This window comes from Cebus imitator, unplaced genomic scaffold (assembly GCF_001604975.1).
Source record: "Cebus imitator isolate Cc_AM_T3 unplaced genomic scaffold, Cebus_imitator-1.0 Scaffold477, whole genome shotgun sequence".
Classification (NCBI taxonomy): domain Eukaryota; kingdom Metazoa; phylum Chordata; class Mammalia; order Primates; family Cebidae; genus Cebus; species Cebus imitator.
In genome coordinates, this window is record NW_016107792.1 from 753326 (window position 1) to 772738 (window position 19413).

At 35.0% G+C, this 19413-nt stretch overlaps 1 protein-coding gene across 14 annotated transcripts in view; it reads right to left on the reverse strand.

Annotated features, from left to right (window-relative positions):
- Window positions 1–576: 576 nt before the first annotated feature.
- The window catches only part of KIF21A (kinesin family member 21A), a 152836-nt gene continuing 133999 nt past the window's right edge, over window positions 577–19413 (reverse strand). For all 14 annotated transcript variants that reach the window (XM_017512759.1, XM_037732875.1, XM_017512764.1 and 11 more), the window contains 6 exons: window positions 17895–18075; window positions 15841–16005; window positions 10806–10923; window positions 8932–9102; window positions 7435–7634; window positions 577–1861 (listed from right to left, as the gene is read on the reverse strand). In XM_017512759.1, the coding sequence (XP_017368248.1) occupies window positions 1768–1861; window positions 7435–7634; window positions 8932–9102; window positions 10806–10923; window positions 15841–16005; window positions 17895–18075 (929 nt within the window). In that variant the 3' untranslated portion in view covers window positions 577–1767. The remainder of the gene's footprint in view (window positions 1862–7434; window positions 7635–8931; window positions 9103–10805; window positions 10924–15840; window positions 16006–17894; window positions 18076–19413) is intronic.

The following is a 19413-nucleotide window of genomic DNA, read 5'->3' on the forward strand; positions in this document are numbered from 1 at the left end:
AAAGAGCTGAGTTTTGTCCTTATAGGAAAATCTCTTCCTTAACTTATTTCAAAAATTATTTTGCTATGAAACATAGAACACATACATAAAAGAAGATAGAGAAATATATGTACAGTTTAACATGTATGTGGAAAGTGAGTGCTTATGTTTAGGACCCAGGTCAAAAGTTACAGCATTGCAAGGACCCCAGAAGCATCCGCCCTACCCTCCCACCTCATCTGCTCTGACACCTGCCAGTCACCAGCCATCCCTTCTATTCTCTAGAAACAAGGTCACCACTGTCTTAATGTTTACGGGAATTTTTTGTTGTGTTTCGTTTTATCATTCATGTTCAAATTCCTAAATTACATAGATGAACTCAATTGCTTTAAATAGTGAGTTTCTATGGTTCATCAAGATTAGGTTACTATTTAAAATTCTCAAGAATATTTCACATTAGTAAGCAAAGAAAGGAGTGTATATGGGATTGCCAGATAACCAAAAACATGCCCTTTCTTCTGTCAACAAAGATAAAACAAAGTTTTACAAATACTGGCCGTTCTCTTGCAATTTGGAAAAAGAACGATAAAGTAAAAATAATTTCATAGCAACATGTTTATTTAGGCCCTAGCTAAGTTTTCATTTACAAGCAAATATTTTCACGGGGAAAAATCACCTAAGACAATATTTTCAAATGTTATACCATCTACATAAAAATTAAACTTAATTTACAAATTAATATTCTGAGCCAAAAGAAATATTATACATCCTTTTGCAAAATCCAATTAACAGCTTTTAAAAATTCATACAGGCACAACACAAGATAGTCTCTCTATACAATCTACCTATTTACATGGCTTTTCCCACCACAGATGGTAATAGTCCTCATCATACCTACCAAAGTTTGCAAACATAGTGTATTTAAAATATATTTAGCAGCATATAAAAAATTAGATAAAAGGGAAGGAAATACTACTATTAAATAAAAACAAAATTAAATGGTGATAATAGAAACAACTCCATAGGAAAATAGATCAAAATATATTTCTGTTAGGACATTAACAATTCCCATCACAGAATATATGCACAGCACTAAAAAAACAAAACCAACAATTTAACAGCATTTTAGTCCTGAGCACAGAATATAGTAGAGCTGCAAAACTTTGGTCAATACAAGTAAATGCCAACAGTTAACACAAACTGTTTACCCTTCTCTGTTAGTAGATTAAGGTCAATTCCACCTTATGAAAATTCATCAATAATATTCTCATGTCTTATTTTTTTCCATTACAGTAAAAGAGCTTTGAAATTTGGGAACCTTCTATAGACTGATATAAATATCTGACAAGCAAACCACAATTTGACTAACATTTTCAATATATTTAAATACATAAATCACTTCAATAGATTATACGAATGAGTTAACGGTGGGTTGTATTGTATTCCAAGTGTGTTTTCTGACTGTCACAAAAGCAGATATCTTATAATTCAAATAATTTGAAGGTGTGTTTTATAGATAGACACAAAAATTCAGCCACAATAAAAGTGCGAATAAAGCAATATATCAATCGTAGGATATATATCTATTGGTTGATCTTAAAACTAAGCACACAGAACAGTATACAATTTTATGGGAATATCATTTATAGTCAGCAGTTGAATTCAAATGTATTTTCCAGTTAATCCCATTCATAAGATTTTGCCTAATAAGTGCAGGACAACATTTTCCATAAAGAACATACAGTGTATTATCACAGCATTCAGTTTACAACTTATTTTCATTCATGCTTAATTACTGGCAATATCTTCCCCCAGATCTCCTGTGTCAGAGATCTGACCATCTTGCAAATTGCGAGCCTTCCAAATTCTCACAGTTCGATCACTGCAGAAAAAAAAAATAATAAATAAAATAAAACATGAATATATGAACAAGGTCAGAAAGATAAAGGAATAGCTCTTATAATTACTTTTTATGGAAATATTTCCTACATAGATCTTCAAGAAATGCAAGTACAAATATGCATTGTCTTATATGTATAGCAAACATATACCTTAATAATGGTAACAGCTCGTATTATCAAGGGCTTACTATAAGTTAGGCATTGTTAACATGTGCCCTTTACATATATTAACACATTTAATTCCCTTTAACTCCCATTAGCAATAGTTAACATTGCTATGACCCCCTTTTGCCTTTGTAGATTATATGTTCTAGCAAAAAGAGCTAACTGAGGCCCAGATCATAAAGTAAATGACACAGCTGAGATGTGAATCCAGGTAGTCTTGTTCCAGAGCCCTATCTCTTTAACACTGGATCTGTACTCATTATTTAAAAAAACAGTATGTGATTTGAAATAGTGTCAGAAGTCTTCAGGCAAAACAGCCTGAAGGTCACAGTGAGGCTTCTAGGAAAGGAGGAGGCTGGCGCAGGGTTTCTAGGGAGTGAGTGAATCTGGCGAAGTCATGAAGAATTATATTTGGTTAAATTCAGCAAATAAGCCTACAGAAAAAGCAAGAGGCTGTTAATAAATACACTAATACCCCACCTAGCACAGAGTGTAGAAGATTAAAAGTGATTCTGATGCACCATAAATACACACAGTTATTGTTAATTGAAATTGAAATTTTTTAAAAAAAGGGAAAAAACGTATTTCTGAGAAAACATGTTTCTGTTGCCCTAGCAGGTGAATACTGGGAACTAGTCATTAGACAATCACATTTCTTAACGTATCTCTCAGGGCTTAAAGAAATGTTTCTTTTTCCAATTTCCTGATTAACCCAAAGTCAAAATAAGAAGGAGTTTCCATAGAATTTAATAGTTAAAATGCACTTCAGAGATTATGTATTCCTTTGCAAGGGAAGAAGGGTTTAGTGGAGTGCCAATGCAACACAGCAAAGAAGAGAGCTTTACTAGAACCCTGGCTTTCTAGATTTTAATCAGTTATCTTCTCACCATCCCACATAACACACATACATTGATAACGGCAATGGAATATTTTCATTTATCCACCCATTCCAGCATTCCATTTATTCATTCAACCATTTACTCAACAAATGTTTACTGAGAACATGTTACATGCCAATCATGCTTGGGATGCGCTTTTTTAAAAAATAATAATAAAATTTAAAAGTTCAAACCTTTTGCCTTTGTAGATTATATATTCTAGCAAAAGGAGACAGACAATAAACCATAATAAATGATTAAACTATACAGTTTATTAGAAGGTGATTAGTGCCACAGGGGAAAAAAGTCGGGGGAGAGCACAGCAAAGGGGACCAGAAGTGTTAGGTTATAGAAGATATTACAATTTTAAATACAATGGCCAGGATACTCTTACTGAGGAAGAAAGACTTGGAGGGTCAGAATCTTTGAGAGAAAATCATTTCAGGCCAAGAGAGCAGCCAGGGCAAATGCCCTCAGACAGGAGTGACTTTGGAATGCTGCAAGGACCAGCAAAGAGGTTATTGGGGTTGCAAGAAAAGTAACAAGCCAGAGGGTACCAGACGATAAGGAAGGGAAATTACAGATGTGCAGAGGGCAAGATCAAGTATGGACTCAACTCTAAGTGAAATGGAGGACCACTGTAGGGTTTTGAATAGAGAAGGAATATGATCTAACTTAGGCTTTTAAAGGGTTGTTCTAGATTTTGTGTTGCCTGTAGAATACATATGAGCAAAGGACTTTGTTTAGAAGGCTATGTAGTAATCCAAGAGTTGATGATCATTAAATCTGGTAAAGTAGTAAAAGATGTGGTAAGAAGCGGTTAGATTCTAAATATAAGTTAAAGGTACGACTAACAGGACTTGATGATGGATTAGATATGGAGTACAAAAGAAGCAGAGGAATGGAAGGTTCTGGCCCAAGTGCAGAAAATGACAGAGAAGCCATCAACTGTGATGGAGAAGACTGCAGAATGAGCAGGTTTCTTGAAAAGATCAGGAGTTCCATTTTGGATACGTTTGAGATGATTAAACCTCTGCTACTATCCATGACAGAGTAACTCACACCAGATTAACCCTCCTATTGTAAACAAAGAGAAAACTTGACAATATTTATGGAGCAGCTGTTTTCAGACACTGGGCAACAGGCAGTGCGAGGCTGTGATCCTGGAGAAAAGGGAAACAAAGATGAACTGTGTGATAGCCCCAGCTATCTGCCTCGAAGCATCTTCCACACCACAGGACAGGGAGAGGAAGCCCAAACAGAGAACCACAGAAGCACTTAGTTGAAGAGACAGAAAACAAAATCCAGAAAGTCTTTTGGAGTCCAGAAAGACCAAGTAGAGAAGAGGAGAGTTCTATGCAGAGAAAGAACTCAGCAAATCTACATGGGGTCCCCTGAAGTCTCTGAATGCTAAATTGTACATGAGTAGAGTACAACTATAAGGTCAGACAACAAACAGCTACCAGGGTGCTATATATTAAAAAGTTCCCATAGTTCATACAGGGCTATGAAATATTCAGGTTCTGAACAGGTATAATCAAGAGATATCACTGAACACCTCGGACATTCAGCAGAACTGCAGGAAGAGTTAAACTTTCGTTAATAGAGCCAACTAACCTTAAGTAATGGCTACTCTAGACCTACCTAACAAAGGTCAAAAACAAGCGTTAAAAACATAAAACTGAACCACAAGTAATTTAATTGCCTGATAAACAAAGCCTGTTGTTCTTTAAAGGAATACAAGGAACAACAAAACTGAGACACTCGAAATATTACAATATCTAGCATTTAATAAAATACTACTTGACATAAAAAGAAAATGAGACCAGTAATTATGAGAAAAATCAATGATATCAGATCCAGAAATAACAGGTATGATGAAATTACCTATATAAGTATAAAGGGCCTCAGTTCTCCTACTTGTAAAATAGAGATTATAATAATACTTAACTTCTAGAGTTATTTTAAGCACTAAATGAGAGTTAATGTCTACAAAGTACTTAGAACAATGCATCTCACATAGCAAGCACTAGATAAATATTTATTAAATAGCAAATAAATATAACTAATTTTTTAACAGTCCTTCTGATTTTCTTGGCTAAATATCCTGTGATTTTGAAAATACGTAGTAGATAGATTTGCATGTGATATACCCTGAGTAAGCTGAGAAAAAGTTTAGCTCTTCATCTGCACAGCAAAATAAAATATCAAGAGTAAACAGACAACCTACAGAAGGGGAGAAAATATTTGCAAACTTTNTAATATCCAGCATCTTAGGAACTTAAACAAATTTACAAGGAAAAAACCAAACGACCCCATTAAAAGGTGGACAAAGGACATGAACAGACTCTTTTCTAAAGAAGACATACATGTGATTAATTAACATAATGAAAAAAGCTCAATATTATTACAGAAATGCAAATCAAAACTACAATGAGATACTATCTCACATGAGTCAAAATGGCTACTATTGAAAAGTCAAAACACGACAGATGTCAACAAGATTGTGGAAAAAAAGGAATATTTATATACTGTTGGTGGGAGCGTAAAGTAGTTCAACAGGTGTGGAAAACAGTGTGGCGATTTCTCAAAGAGCTAAAAACAGAACTACCATTTTACTCAGCAATCTCCTTACTGGGTATATACCAGAGGAATATAAATCATTCTACCATAAAGTCACATGCACACAAAGGTTTATCACAGCACTATTCATAATAGCAAAGACATGGAATCAACCTAAATGTCCATCAATGACAGACTGGATAAAGAAAATGTGGTACATATATACCAGGGAATACTGTGCAACCATAAAAATAAATGAGATCATGTATTTTGTGGGAACATGGATTGAGCTGGTGGCCATTATTCTTAGCAAACTAATACAGAAACAGAAAACCAAATATCACATGTTCTCACTTATAAATGGGAGCTAAATGACGAGAACTCATAGATACAAAAAAGGGAACAACGGACACTGGGGCCTACTTGAGGGTGGAGTTGGGAGGAGAGAGAGGAGCAGAAAAAGTAACTATTGGGTACTGGGCTTAGTACCTGGATAATGAAATAATCTGAATGACAAACACCGGTGACAAAAGTTTACCCATATAAAAAAACTGCACATGTGCCCCTGAACCTAAAATAAAAGTTAATAAAAAATGTTTAGCTCTTCAAAACTGAGACCATGTCATGGAAGATAAGTAAGTACAACTGCATTATATATCAATCCGCAGGCCCCACTGATACACAATACTAAGTCTTATATTGGGTGTCCCACAGCTTTGAGTAGTATTGTTATATCCAGTACATTTTCAAGGACACAACAAGTTTTCAAAGAAATAAGCAAAAGTGATGACTTTTCAGAAAGTAATGCATCTTGGAAACTGCATCAATGAAGCATCAAACAAAAGCACCTTAGAAAAACAAAATAAATTGGCTCTGATGCACCTTAAAGACAAAAGTAAATCTAAATGAAAAGAGAGATTTAATAGAAACAGCACAAATAAAAAGAAATGACACAGAAATAAAGTAGAGGCTTCAAAATAAAATCAGGTTGTTCACGCATAGGCAGTGCTCAAATTAAATAGATATAAACAGTACACAAACAAAATTGGGAGGTGTTTTAGGTAGATATTCATAAGAAATTATGTTTTATTTGAATGAGACCTATACCTAACATTATAATACATAGGCTTTCCTTTTCAAAGTACATATATACACATATATATGTGTGTACTATATATAATGTCATTTATATATAATGACATTTTACAATTACAACATCTTTCTACCTCCTTCAAGTATCTTAAATGTCACTTTCTCCATGAGGCCATCACTGACCGCCCTATTCCGTAAGCCCTGCCCTAAGAAAATCCCATCTCCTTTCTCTCTTTTATTTTTCACCACTGCACTTGTCACCATCTAACACATTCTACTTAATGTATTTTTCATTTCTTCTCATAAGAATATAAACTGGGGCTGGAATCTGTTTTGTTCACTGCCCTATTCCCAGGAGTCTGGAACAATGCACAACACTTAGGAGATTCATTGTGAATGAGCAAATGAGTCAATCAATCCAGCCATCCACAAGCGGGAGGAGGCATATGTTATTACAATGTACTTATACTTTAAAGGGAAAAGGAAGCACAGAGAGTTTTTAAATATTTGTTCTAAATATGAAGAATGGCAATTTTATTGCCTTTCTGAAAATAAAACTCTTTAAAAATCAGTCATTATTTTCTAAAAGTCAAAATCATCAAGGAACCATGTGACAGCACATTTCCTATAGTAAGCAGAGTACTAATACAGGAGTAACAGTATTGTCATGTAACCTGGGGTGCCTAAATTCAGTGCCCACAGTGTACATCAGAAAATGTAAATAAGACATCATAAAACAGACATTAGAATGATTAAAGGGGTTTTGTTCAATTCAATGTTTCTAGATATTTACAACATATTTGTTAAATCTAAACACAAACAACCAATATAGAGAAAAATCACATAAGAAAACTTACTCAGCTGCAGTAAAAATGTGGGTGGAATTAACACATATGGCATTGATAGGGCTATCATGACCCTTCATCTCTCCAACTGGCATAAAAGTGTCCATGTTCCAGACTTTCAAAATGCCCCCTCTGCAGCCACTGAGCAAAACTGGGTGATCTGGCACCACTCCCAGGGCACAGACCCAATCCTTATGCGCATTTGGAACTTGCTAAAAGAAAAAAAATGAAATTGGCAGCTTAAGGGGAGCTTCCAAACTTACATTTTCACATGAAAATAAACTGAAAAACATTTTATTGCCATAACTTAATATTTGGAATTGCCTGGAGAAAGTTCATTTTCTTTGCAATCACTCTTAGTGATTTAAAGAAATAAATGTGTAATTTGCTTTCCAACTTGCCTCACTAATTTTCATCATTGTTAACAGTATTTAAAAGCTATTACATTAATAATCTACACAATGTAAAAGACCCTGAAAGTTTATAGAATTTTCCAGCATCACATCCTCTTCATGGACAGTAAATATCTTACCTTTCTCCAAAATGTATTAAATAAAGCAAGTTTGAAAACTGCAACCTGGTTTGTGGACTATAAGGACTGGCCCATAATATCACTAGTTTCAACTTCCGATAGAGAATATAGAGACCTGAAGATTTCTGCAGAAGACCAGAGATAATCTATATATTTTATGATGAGTAAACAATAATTATAAGATCAGACTATATGACTGTACTTCATGCATAAATGTATTTATATGTGCAATATAAAATTATAATCATGAATGTATGTTTATAAAAAGGCCTTTGAATGCAACATTGTATATGCATCTATTGTCAATTTTTTTCTTTTAATATTTATGTTACTTGTTTGTTTGGTTTTTATCTGATTACAAGCAGGAAAGTAGTAGCAACTACAACATATACATACCCATACATATATATTTCATATATAACTTGAAATTGAAAATAATTTCATCTTTTAACTAATTTCTTTTCCAGGGAATTTTAAGAAAAGACACCAATATTTGAATTTACTGACACATCACTTCAACCCAACTATCATTTTGTGGGAAATGAGAGACCCACCACTCTTGGAGGCATGCAAATGCTCTTATAGATAAGGAATTATTTATATTACTCTTGACTTTAGCTAAACTTGGAACTCTTTGGAATACGTGTACCTAAAACAAAAGCAAAACAAAATGAGAAACTGCAACTGCACTACTCCCAGGCTGATTTTATTTAATAAACACATGCATGGAGCAACCCTAGATCTTTCAACTCTTATGACCGTCTCTACTTCTCTTATCTAGCAGGTATTACTCAATGTTAAATGTTTCCTTTCTCCCAGTGAAGAACTCTGGGGAGAATGAAACATTCTTTAAGGAAAGCCTGATTAATATTATCCCTAAACAATAAAAATCTACATGGATGCTCTTCAAGTTCTTCTATAGGCTACAGAATTGTGTTGAAATGCCCACTCTATATCATGAAAAGGTTCTGAATTACCTGAAGAAGGTCTTTTTGAGTTAAGTCCCATTTCTTGATTCCATTATCTCTAGACCCACTAAATAGGTTATCCCCTTGAATGGTTAGTGCTTCTATGCCATCATAATGAGGGGGTTCAAAATTGTGGGTAGGACTCACAGTCCCAAGAGCTCCTTCAGTAACATCAAACATCTAAAAAAGTAGAAACAAAGTAGTTATCCTATTTCAATTGCAAGGAAACACCAATATTTGTACATTCCTAGAAACACACATATATGTTCATCAGACATGATCTGTTTTGTTACCTATTGTCTCTGGTTTGTTAAATTTTTTCTTTTTATTCATTTTATTTATTTACTTATTTTGAGATGAGGCCTCACTATGTTTCCCAGACTGGAGTGCTGTTCTTATTCACAGATGCAATCATACTGCACTTAACCTTTAACTTCAGGCTCAAGAGATTCTCTTACCTCAACCTCCCAAGCTGCTGCATGCATCATGGCACCAGCTCTTAATTATTGTTTTGTTATTTGTTGTTATGTATGTTTTATTAATTAAACTAATCTGGCATGAATGACAACTGAGGATAAACCTGTGCCCTTTCTTTCATACTACTGTTGCTTGCATGTTACATGCATTGCGTCTGTAGGCTTTTAAAAGAGGAAGCCAGAATTTTCATGTACAAGTGTACAAATGATATGTTCAATAATAAAAATATTACATATCAATCCAGTTGAAATTCAAATAAACAGTATGGTTATTATTTAATGATTATTAGGTAACTCTGCAGTCCTGGAGGTCATTTCCAATTCCCCAAAGTTGCTGTTCAAAGCCTTTTCACTTTCCTCAGTTTCCCTCATGTCTCTTAGCCCATAACCTTGTGCTTTCCTGAAAAGGCTAGGGTAATCAAACTTTTTAGACACTCTCCTCCATTCTAAAAGCTTCTTTTTATCTTCAAACTTCTTATCCTTCCCTTCTTTATCAGAGGCTAAAGTATACTTACTTCTTTCCAATGTCCACATCTATAATCTAACTCCTCCTTCCAACTCCATCAATTGCCACCACTTCAGTTTTCTCTTCACTCATTCCCTCTCCACTAAGCCCATTTCCTAAGTACATAAATATGTTCAATTCTCTAGAGTAAAAAACCCCCTTTTCTTAACCATTCTAATTTCAAGTCATTAACTCATCTCTCATTTCTTAATCAAGGTTTCTAGAATGAGTCCTTTTAGTCTTCCTACCTCTCTTTCTTACTTTCTTCTTGTTGGTTTTTAGAGGTATTCTCCAAGAAGTTCTCAGTCAAGTTCTCTCCACCTTGGGCACATCATCATTTCTTAACTTCTTAAACATCTGCTTCACTTTGAATGGCTCCCAAACCTATATCTCTAGTCACAACTTATCTTGAACTCTAAACTTAAGTTTCTAATGGCCTTCTGGCCATGTGAATGTCCTCTATTAGTATTTCATTTAACACTTAAATTTAACATTTTTAGAATCAAACTATGCATCTTTCCTTACCTTACCTGATAATTTCATAAAATTCTGAAGATCATAATATTTTCAGGATAAAAGATCATGACAATGAGACTCATATATGAGTTGGAAGACTGAGCTAAAAGAGCTTTAAAATTGTTCCCAATCTTTCTTTATGAAAAATGAGAATACATGACTAATAAGACAATAAAATCCCTAACTATGAATGAAGAAAAGATTAAAAAGAAAAAGCAAGTACTAGAAAAGGAAAAATAAGAGAAAGACGTCTAGATGAATCTGAATACTTCAAAATTATCATTTAATAGATGAATATAATCTAGAAAAATTCAACTGATGAACATTTACTGTTTTAATATTCATTATGATTAACACTACTATAAAAATACCCAAGATTATGAATCTTTGATGTAATGATCCTTGGAGCCAGTGATGATTAGATCTTGTCCATTGGAAATCTGATCCACAGTAAGGCACATAACAGGGCCTAGGTGTCCTGTTAACTTTCCTGTAGACTGAAACCTTTAAAAATAAAAATAAAAAAGTTTCACTTAAAAATACTTCTTAGTATGACGGGATTAAGCCTTAACATAAACAATCTACATTCTTTCATAAAATAGTTGACTTTTTTTTTCATTTTACATGTTTAGAGATAGGGTCTTGGGCTGGGCACAGTGGCTCACGCCTGTAATCCCAGCACTTTGGGAGCCGAGGCGGGCAGATCACCTGGTCAGCAGTTCAAGACCAGCCTGGCCAACATCATATGCCCCATCTCTACTAAAAATACAAAAATTAGCTGGGTATGGTGGCGGGTGCCTATAATCTCAGCTACTCAGGAGGCTGAGGCAGAAGAATCAACTGAACCCAAGAGGTAGATATTGCAGTGAGCCAAGATCGAGCCACTGCACTCCAGCCTGGGCAACAGAGCAAGACCTCACCTCAAAAAAAAAAAAAAAAGAAAAAGAAAAAGAAAGATGGAGTCTCATTATGTTGCCAGGCTGAAGTGCAGTGACTATTCACAGGGATGATCATGGTGCACTGCAGTCTCAATCTCCTGGCCTCAAGCAATCCTCCCACCTCAGCTTCCCCAGTAACTGGCACTTAACAGGTGTGCATCACCAGCATTTTTCATTTTAGCTCCACCTCTACAGAACTCTGTTCAAATTAGTCAAAACTAATATAATCTACGATGCAAGCAGGGAGAGTCATAAGTTATTCCAAAGCTGACTAATGTCATTTAAGCAAGCAAAAAATCAGAAATCTAAAAAAATGATTAGTTTTTAACTCCAACCTAAATCCCCCTAAACGTTAATCTGTTAAATGTCTGAATATGTGTTAAGCATACAACTGATTAGGTCCAATTTGAATTTCAAATAAACTGACAATATTACTGATGTAATTACAAAATTAGTAACAATACTGAGGAAGTAAAATTATTTTATTACACACACATTTTTGCAAATATACGTAAGTGCACATACATCACCTATTTATCTATGTATATGTGTAGATAAATATATCAGAAAATAAGTGGTCCATTTCATCAATTATTATAAAGATATGAAAATGACCAGGACAGCTATGCAGCTGATAGAAAACTGTATGCTGTCAGTTGTCAGAGGGTAACAATGAACCATTATTTCACAGTCCTGCTTCAAACCAACCTGCTGGAATAAAGACATTTGTCTAGCTTCTAAAATATTACAGTTTCTTGAAAACTATTCTCTTAGTTCCTTTGTTAAGAGCTACATTTAATTATTAATATGTTGCTGAAAACAACCAGCTTTCCAAGAACCAAACTTTTCAGCAAATTAAAAAGTACAAAATATTTTCAAAAGCTGGTATCTTTTCTTGTCTTATGTCATGATTTTGACTATTTCTTCTAAGGTGCTCTTACTATGAATCAAATTCAATATCTTCAAGAATAAACCAAGTCCTCACCTCTTTTCTCATTTTCTTAAAAAAAAAAAGCATTGTTTTCAATTTTCTACATTTTATTGCTTATATAGTATTTAGGACCATGGCTTCTCTCTTAGCTAATCTATAAATTATGTTTATTATACTTTGTCAGTCATACTTTAACATATTTTAAATGTTACAAATTACAACACTAGTTTTTCTCAAAGCTTTTCAAAAAAACATCCATTTGATTTACCACTGGAAAATCCCTTCTGGATGACAGGCACCTTTTATTACCTGAATTGGAAACCTTACTAAGAATCCTGTAATAGTCTATTCAATGGCCTTTATCTTCCATTATAAGATGAGTTCTAAGAAGGTAAATCTAGGCTGGGCATGGTGGCTCCTGCCTGTAATTCCAGCACTTTGAGAGGCTTAGGTGGCAGGAGCTTTTGAGCCCAGGAGTTCAACACCAGCCACATTTGTTTTGCTCTGTCTTTTTTCCCAGGACTCACCAGGCAATTGGTTCAAAGCCTAACATCATTGGGTTGAATAAATACTTGTTAACTAATAAGTGATTGTTCACTGCTGCCAAACTTTTAGGAACTTTTAAGAAAACAAGCTAACATAAACACTCAACTAAAGGAAAAAAGCTCATACTTCATAGCAAATAAAAATCAAATAAAAGATGTAATGCCTTAAGTTTTATCATTTTTTTCTTTTTAACTATTTCATCTTAATACTTCATAGTTTACATATATTTCATTTTATATTCACAAAATTTCTGTGAGGACTTTATGCCCAAAGTTGTTAAATTAATTTTATAAATGAAAAAATTTAAGATATAAGAGGTTTAAATAATGTTGCAAAAAATAATTCTGTCAAGAGTACTGGGATACTGATCCACGATGGCCAAATAGGAACAGCTCTGGAGTGCAGTTCCCAGCGAGAATGTGTGTGATCACCGCATTTCCAAATGAGTTTTCACTGCCCACAGACCAAGAGTTTCCCAGGCTGAAAAGCACCACAAGTTTCCAGCCTGGCTGTTTCAGCCGGTGCCGAGGATTGGTGCACAGAAACTCCAGCTCCATTGGGGGAAGGGTGTCCACCGCTACTGAGGCAGTCCATCAATACCGAGGCAGTTCTAACTGTACCTCTTTAAACAACACCTCAAGGAAGTTCACACAGCAGGTGGGCGGAGCCCAGAGCAGCTCAGCAACACCTCAGCTGGCAGACTGTGACTAGACTATCTCCGTGCTGGGCAGGGCATCTTTGAAAAAAGGCAGCAGCCTGTCAGGAAATTATAAACAAAGCCCGACCTTCCTAGGACAGAGTACCTAGGAAAAGAGGTGGTTATGAGTTCAGCTGCAGCAGACTTAAATGTATGTGCCCAGCTGCTCTGCATGCAATGAAACAATGGAGTTCCCAGCACAGCACTTGAGCTCCTATATAAGACAGATTGTCTCCTCAAGCAGCTCCCTGACCCCATATACGCACAAAGACAGCTCATAAAGGAGAGTTCAGGCTGAAATATAGCAGGTACCCTTCTGGGATGAAAATAACAGAAAAAGAAACCGGCAGCATCCCTTATTTATAGATTCAACGCTATCCCCATCAAGCTACCAATGACCTTCTTGACAGATCTGGAAAAAACCACCTTAAACTTCATATAGAACCAAAAGAGAGCCTACATAGCCAAGGCAATCCTAAGTAAAAAGAACAAAGCTGGAGGCATCACACTACCTGACTTCAAACTATACTACAAGGCTACAGTAATCAAAACAGCATGGTACTGGTACCAAAACAGAGATACAGACCAATGGAACAGAACAGAGGCCTTGGAGGCAACGCCACACATCTACAACCATTTGATCTTTGACAAACCTGACAAAAGCAATGGGGATAGGATTCCCTGTTTGATAAATGGTGTTGGGATAACTGATTAGCAGGGTGCAGAAAGCAGAAACTGGAACTCTTCCTGACACCTCACACTAAAATTACCTCCAGATGGATTAAAGACTTAAATATAAGACCTAACACCATAAAAACCCTAGAAGAAAACTTAGGCAAAACCATTCAGGACATAGGCATAGGCAAGGACTTCATGACTAAAACACCAAAAGCATTGGCAACAAAAGCCAAAATAGACAAACAGGATCTAATTAAACTCCAGAGCTTCTATACAGCAAAAGAAACAATGATTAGAGTGAATTGGCAACCAACAGAATGGGAAAAAAATTTTTGCCATCTACCCATCTGACAAGGGCTAATATCCAGAATCTACAAAGAACTAAAACAGATTTACAAGAACAAAACAAACAACCCCATTCAAAAGTGGGTGAAGGATATGAAAAGACACTTTTCAAAAGAAGACATATATGAGGCCAACAAATATATGAAAAAATGCTCATCATCACTGGTTATTAGAGAAATGCAAATCAAAACCACATTGAGATACCATCTCACACCAGTTAGAATAGCAACCATTAAAAAATCTGGAGACAACAGAAGCTGGAGAGGATGTGGAGAAATAGGAACACTTTTACACTGTTGCTGGGAGCTTAAATTAGATCAACCACTGTGGAAGATAGTGTGGTGCTTCCTCAAGGACCTAGAAATAGAAATTCCATTTGACCCAGCAATCCCATTACTGGGTATATATCCAAAGGATTATAAATAGTTCTATTATAAAGACACATGCACACATATGTTCATTGCAGCACTGTTTACAATAGCAAAGACCTGGAATCAACCCAAATGCCCAGTGATGATAGACTGGACAAGGAAAACGTGGCACATATACACCACAGAATACTATGCAGCCATAAAAAATGATGAGTTCATGTCCTTTGTAGGGACATAGATAAATCTAGAAACCATCATTCGCAGCAAACTGACACAAGAATAGAAAATCAAACACCACATGTTCTCACTCATAGGCAGGTGTTGAACAATGAGAATACATGGACACAGGGAGAGGAGCATCACACACTAGGGTATGTGGGGGGGGGGAGGGACAGTTGGGGGGGTGAGAAGGTTGGGGAGGGATAACATGGGGAGAAATGCCAGATATAGTTGACGGGGGGATGGAGGCAACAAACCACATTGCCACGTATGCACCTATGCAACAATCCTGCATGATCTGCACATATACCCCAGAACCTAAAGTACAATTAAAAAAAAAAGCGAATCAAAAAAGAAAAATAAAAAAGAGTACTGGTGAAACTAGGATGAGAATGTTGGCCTCTTCCTAGTAAACAACATGACTTCCAGGCAAATATTAAGAGATCGTAATGTTTTAATTTTATTTTTCCTCTATATACTTATTTTCCCCAGCAATGGAGATTTAAAAAAGAGAAAATTGTTAGTTTGCTAATAAAGACACAAGAGACATTTAGAAGTACCATGCTGAATAAAATAGCCTATGATTTTACATTAACTTCTGGGGTCATGAAAATTGGATTTCACGTGCATTGATGTTATTACCGTCTGAAGTTGTATTTGCCATAGCAAGAGGTATGTTTTCTTAAAAATATCTACCTTTTAAGATCCCACATCCTGACAGCATTTCCAGAAGCAGCATAGAGGAAGGTGCCTGTTGGGTTTAGGGCAATTTGATTGATCTGGTTCTCTCCAGAAGGAATAGCTACTGTTCGACTGGTACTTGCAGAACAAGAGTCTCCAAGAGTAACTTGACCTGAAGACCTTAAGAGATACAAACAAAGAAAAAAAGTCACATTTCTGGACTTGAGTTTGGCTTAGAATTCCTTGGATTCCCAGGAACCTGGCTGTAGGCAACAAGAAGAACTGTGTCTTTTTGTCACTATATGCATAGTACCTAGCACAGCACATAACACAGAGTTAGTGCATATAAATAAATATTTTGTAAGTGAAAAAATGAATTAATAAAACAAGATTACATGGTTTAAAACTCTTAATTGGTATGTCTGTTATAATACTAGTAATTCCAAGCCCTGAATTAGGAAGGACTAAAATATCTTTCAGAAAGATCATATGTTAAAAATAAAAAAAAAAAAAAAAAAAAAAAAAAAAAAATTATTAAAAAAAAAAAAAAAAAAAAAAAAATCAACAAATTGCCAGGCATGGTGGCTCATGCCTATAATCCCAGCACTTTGGGAGGCTGAGGCAGGTGCATCATCTAAGGTCAGGAGTTCAAGACCAGCCTGGCCAAATGATGAAACTCCTTCTCTACTAAAAACACAAAAATTAGCTGGGCATGGTGGTGCATGCCTGTAATCCCAGCTACTTAGGAGGCTGAGGCAGGAGAATCTCTTGAACCCAGGAGGTGAGAGTTGTAGTGAGCTAAGATCACACTACTGCATTCCAGACTGGATGACAGACGGAGGCTCCGTCTCAAAAAAAAAAAAAAATCAACAAATGATGCATTGCCACAAAAGCAATTGATTTTCCTGCAGCTTCCAGAAGCCCCTGGCCAGGCTTACCAATATCCCTTTTGTATATAAGAATATACAATATACAATTGCCTTTCTGGATTAAAGACAATGAAGGCCTTTTTAATTATTTGCAGTTTTCACTTACTTTAACATGATCATAGATGGAGTATCTATGATGTGCTAAGGCCTTAAACATAGCTTATGTCTGTTTCTTCAGATAAATTCTAGGTGAAGTTTTTTTTCTTTTTTTTTAATTTTGAAACATTTTCTTAGCTAACTTCTAAAATATTAAGCCATAATCAATCTTTTCAAATTTAACTTTAGTGATTCAATTGAATTGTTAAATTTCTAGCTCAAGATATATCTTAACATGCTACATAGTATTATTTGTCTACAAGATTTTCAAGACTTGTATTCTGTACAAAGAATAGCAAAGTTGTTCTCAAATTACAAAACAGCACTTAAAGGTTAATATTCTCAACTACCTCTACAAATTAGTAAAAATTAACCTTTCTTATGTTCCCTGCTCTCATTTAAATGATGAGAGTTTACATCAACTTCAATTATTAAAATAATTCATTAATATCACAGCAAAAAGAATCACTTGTTCTACACTTTTAAAGACAAATACAATAATGAGCACAGAAAAAAAACAAATTCATCCTCCAATTATTCAATATAACCTGCAGTTATGAAATTTGTGCTCACACCAAAGCAGTCTCAGTCCTTAAAAAACACTCTCAGCTTTTCAATCACTATTAATTAAAGGTTGTAAGTTCTTCTTCACTGCCTACCATGGTGATTTCAGCCACTTCCCAATGAATGGTAGTTATTTGAAGCAAGTAATATAAAACATTGAACTCTATCAAAGAAGAAATAGTATGAAAATTTAATACCTTATATTTGAGAGAGAGAAAACATTAAATGTATACTTAGTCATAGATCAAATATGGCTTATCCTTTTCTGTTTAATGCCAGGCCCTTATATATCATTTGTCAAGTTTCTCCCCCTCTTGTTTTATCTGTGCTTTTCATTGTGAGCACTTTAATATCCTCTGGGAAGTGGACAGGTATACAAAAATTAAAACGCATTTATGGTCATCTCTTTTCTTATATTTTGTAAAAAAAAAAAAAAAAAAGCTATTCATCCTTTATGCTATTTGTCTTCAAGTTACTTACGTAAGTGTTCGAATGCACTTTGCTGAATCTCTGATATCCCACACCTTAATATAAGATGTTGATACAGTGAAGACCAAACTGGTATAATTACAATATTTTATAGATACGACATTGTTGGGATGACCCCCCAGTGACATTATCTCCTGCCCAGTTACGAGATTCCATACTTTACAAGTACGATCTAAAACAAACAAAAAAAGAGGAAACACTGTTAATATGAACTGCTTTAGTTTCTCTTAACAACAAAAATTATTTAAATAATTTTTCTTCTATGGGAAGGAAATGAAAATAGTAGTTAACATACAACAAGGATCGTATCATCCTTGACCCTCTGCAGCAGGCTTAAAGACAAGGTATGCGTAAAGGATCAGATAAAAGTCTGGGATGTCTGGTGTATGTATCACATGGTATTGAAAAAATAATTATAAAAAATTTTGAAATGGTCATATCAAAAGAGCCTTGCTTCAAATTGCCCCTGAATTTAGAATGGCAGTCTCAAATCGGCCTCTTCAAAACATTCTTCTCTGATCATACTCCTACCTCCTCACAACATTCTCTATACTAGTAAATATACATACATTTTTCCCCGAAGGGTCAATGATTGATAAATTTTATTTCTATTTTTGACCTAAAAACATAATCACAAAACGATTTCTTTTTCTGATATGTTAAATATCTAATTATACTGGAGAGAGATATATTTAATTTGAATCATTAGAAAAACATGGTATTTTCAAAGAACATACTTTTTTTTTTTTAATTGGGGAATTGCTTTACTATTACTCTCAATTAATAAGTTCTAGCTGGGTTCTTATACTTCCCTCATAGACAATGAGCAATAAATATTTGCTAATTAAAGTGAATCTTTGACTAAAAAACTTTTACTAGCTCCCTAAATTTCCTGCATATGCTTGCTTTTCACCTCTCTAGCCTCAATAACCAGCACTTTTCTTACACATATTCTATTTTTCAACCCAACTAGAATTAGTTTCTAAACATGCTCCACTTTTATCTTCATGTCTCTGCTTATGTTATTCTGTAATCTTGATTATTCATTCCTACCTGTCAATATACAAACCATCCTACAGTTATATCCTAAATGGCTCCTTGTCAAAGCTTTCCTTGTTTCTCACAGCTGGCCGGAATTTCTCTCTTTTCCAGAAACCCAAAACTCTTTGTCTATATCTCTTCAAAGTATTTATAGTTGGTTTTCCAATATTTATAGTTGGTTTCCATTTATAGTTGGTTACTTGCAATTGTACCAAAGGGGTGAAGAGTGCAGGATTGGAGAATGGTATACCTGGGTTTCTAATCCTGGTTCTTCCATTTACTAGCTAAATTTACCTAGGAAAAGTATTTATTCTCTTGAATCCTGAGTTTCTTTGTCTACAAAATGAGGACGAAGTATCTATCTCATTGGGATTGTTGTGAGAATTAAGTGAGATATATTATTATAGTGCCTAGCATAGCCCTGATATGTAGTAAGTGTTGCAGAAATGGTGGTTGCTATGTATCTTAT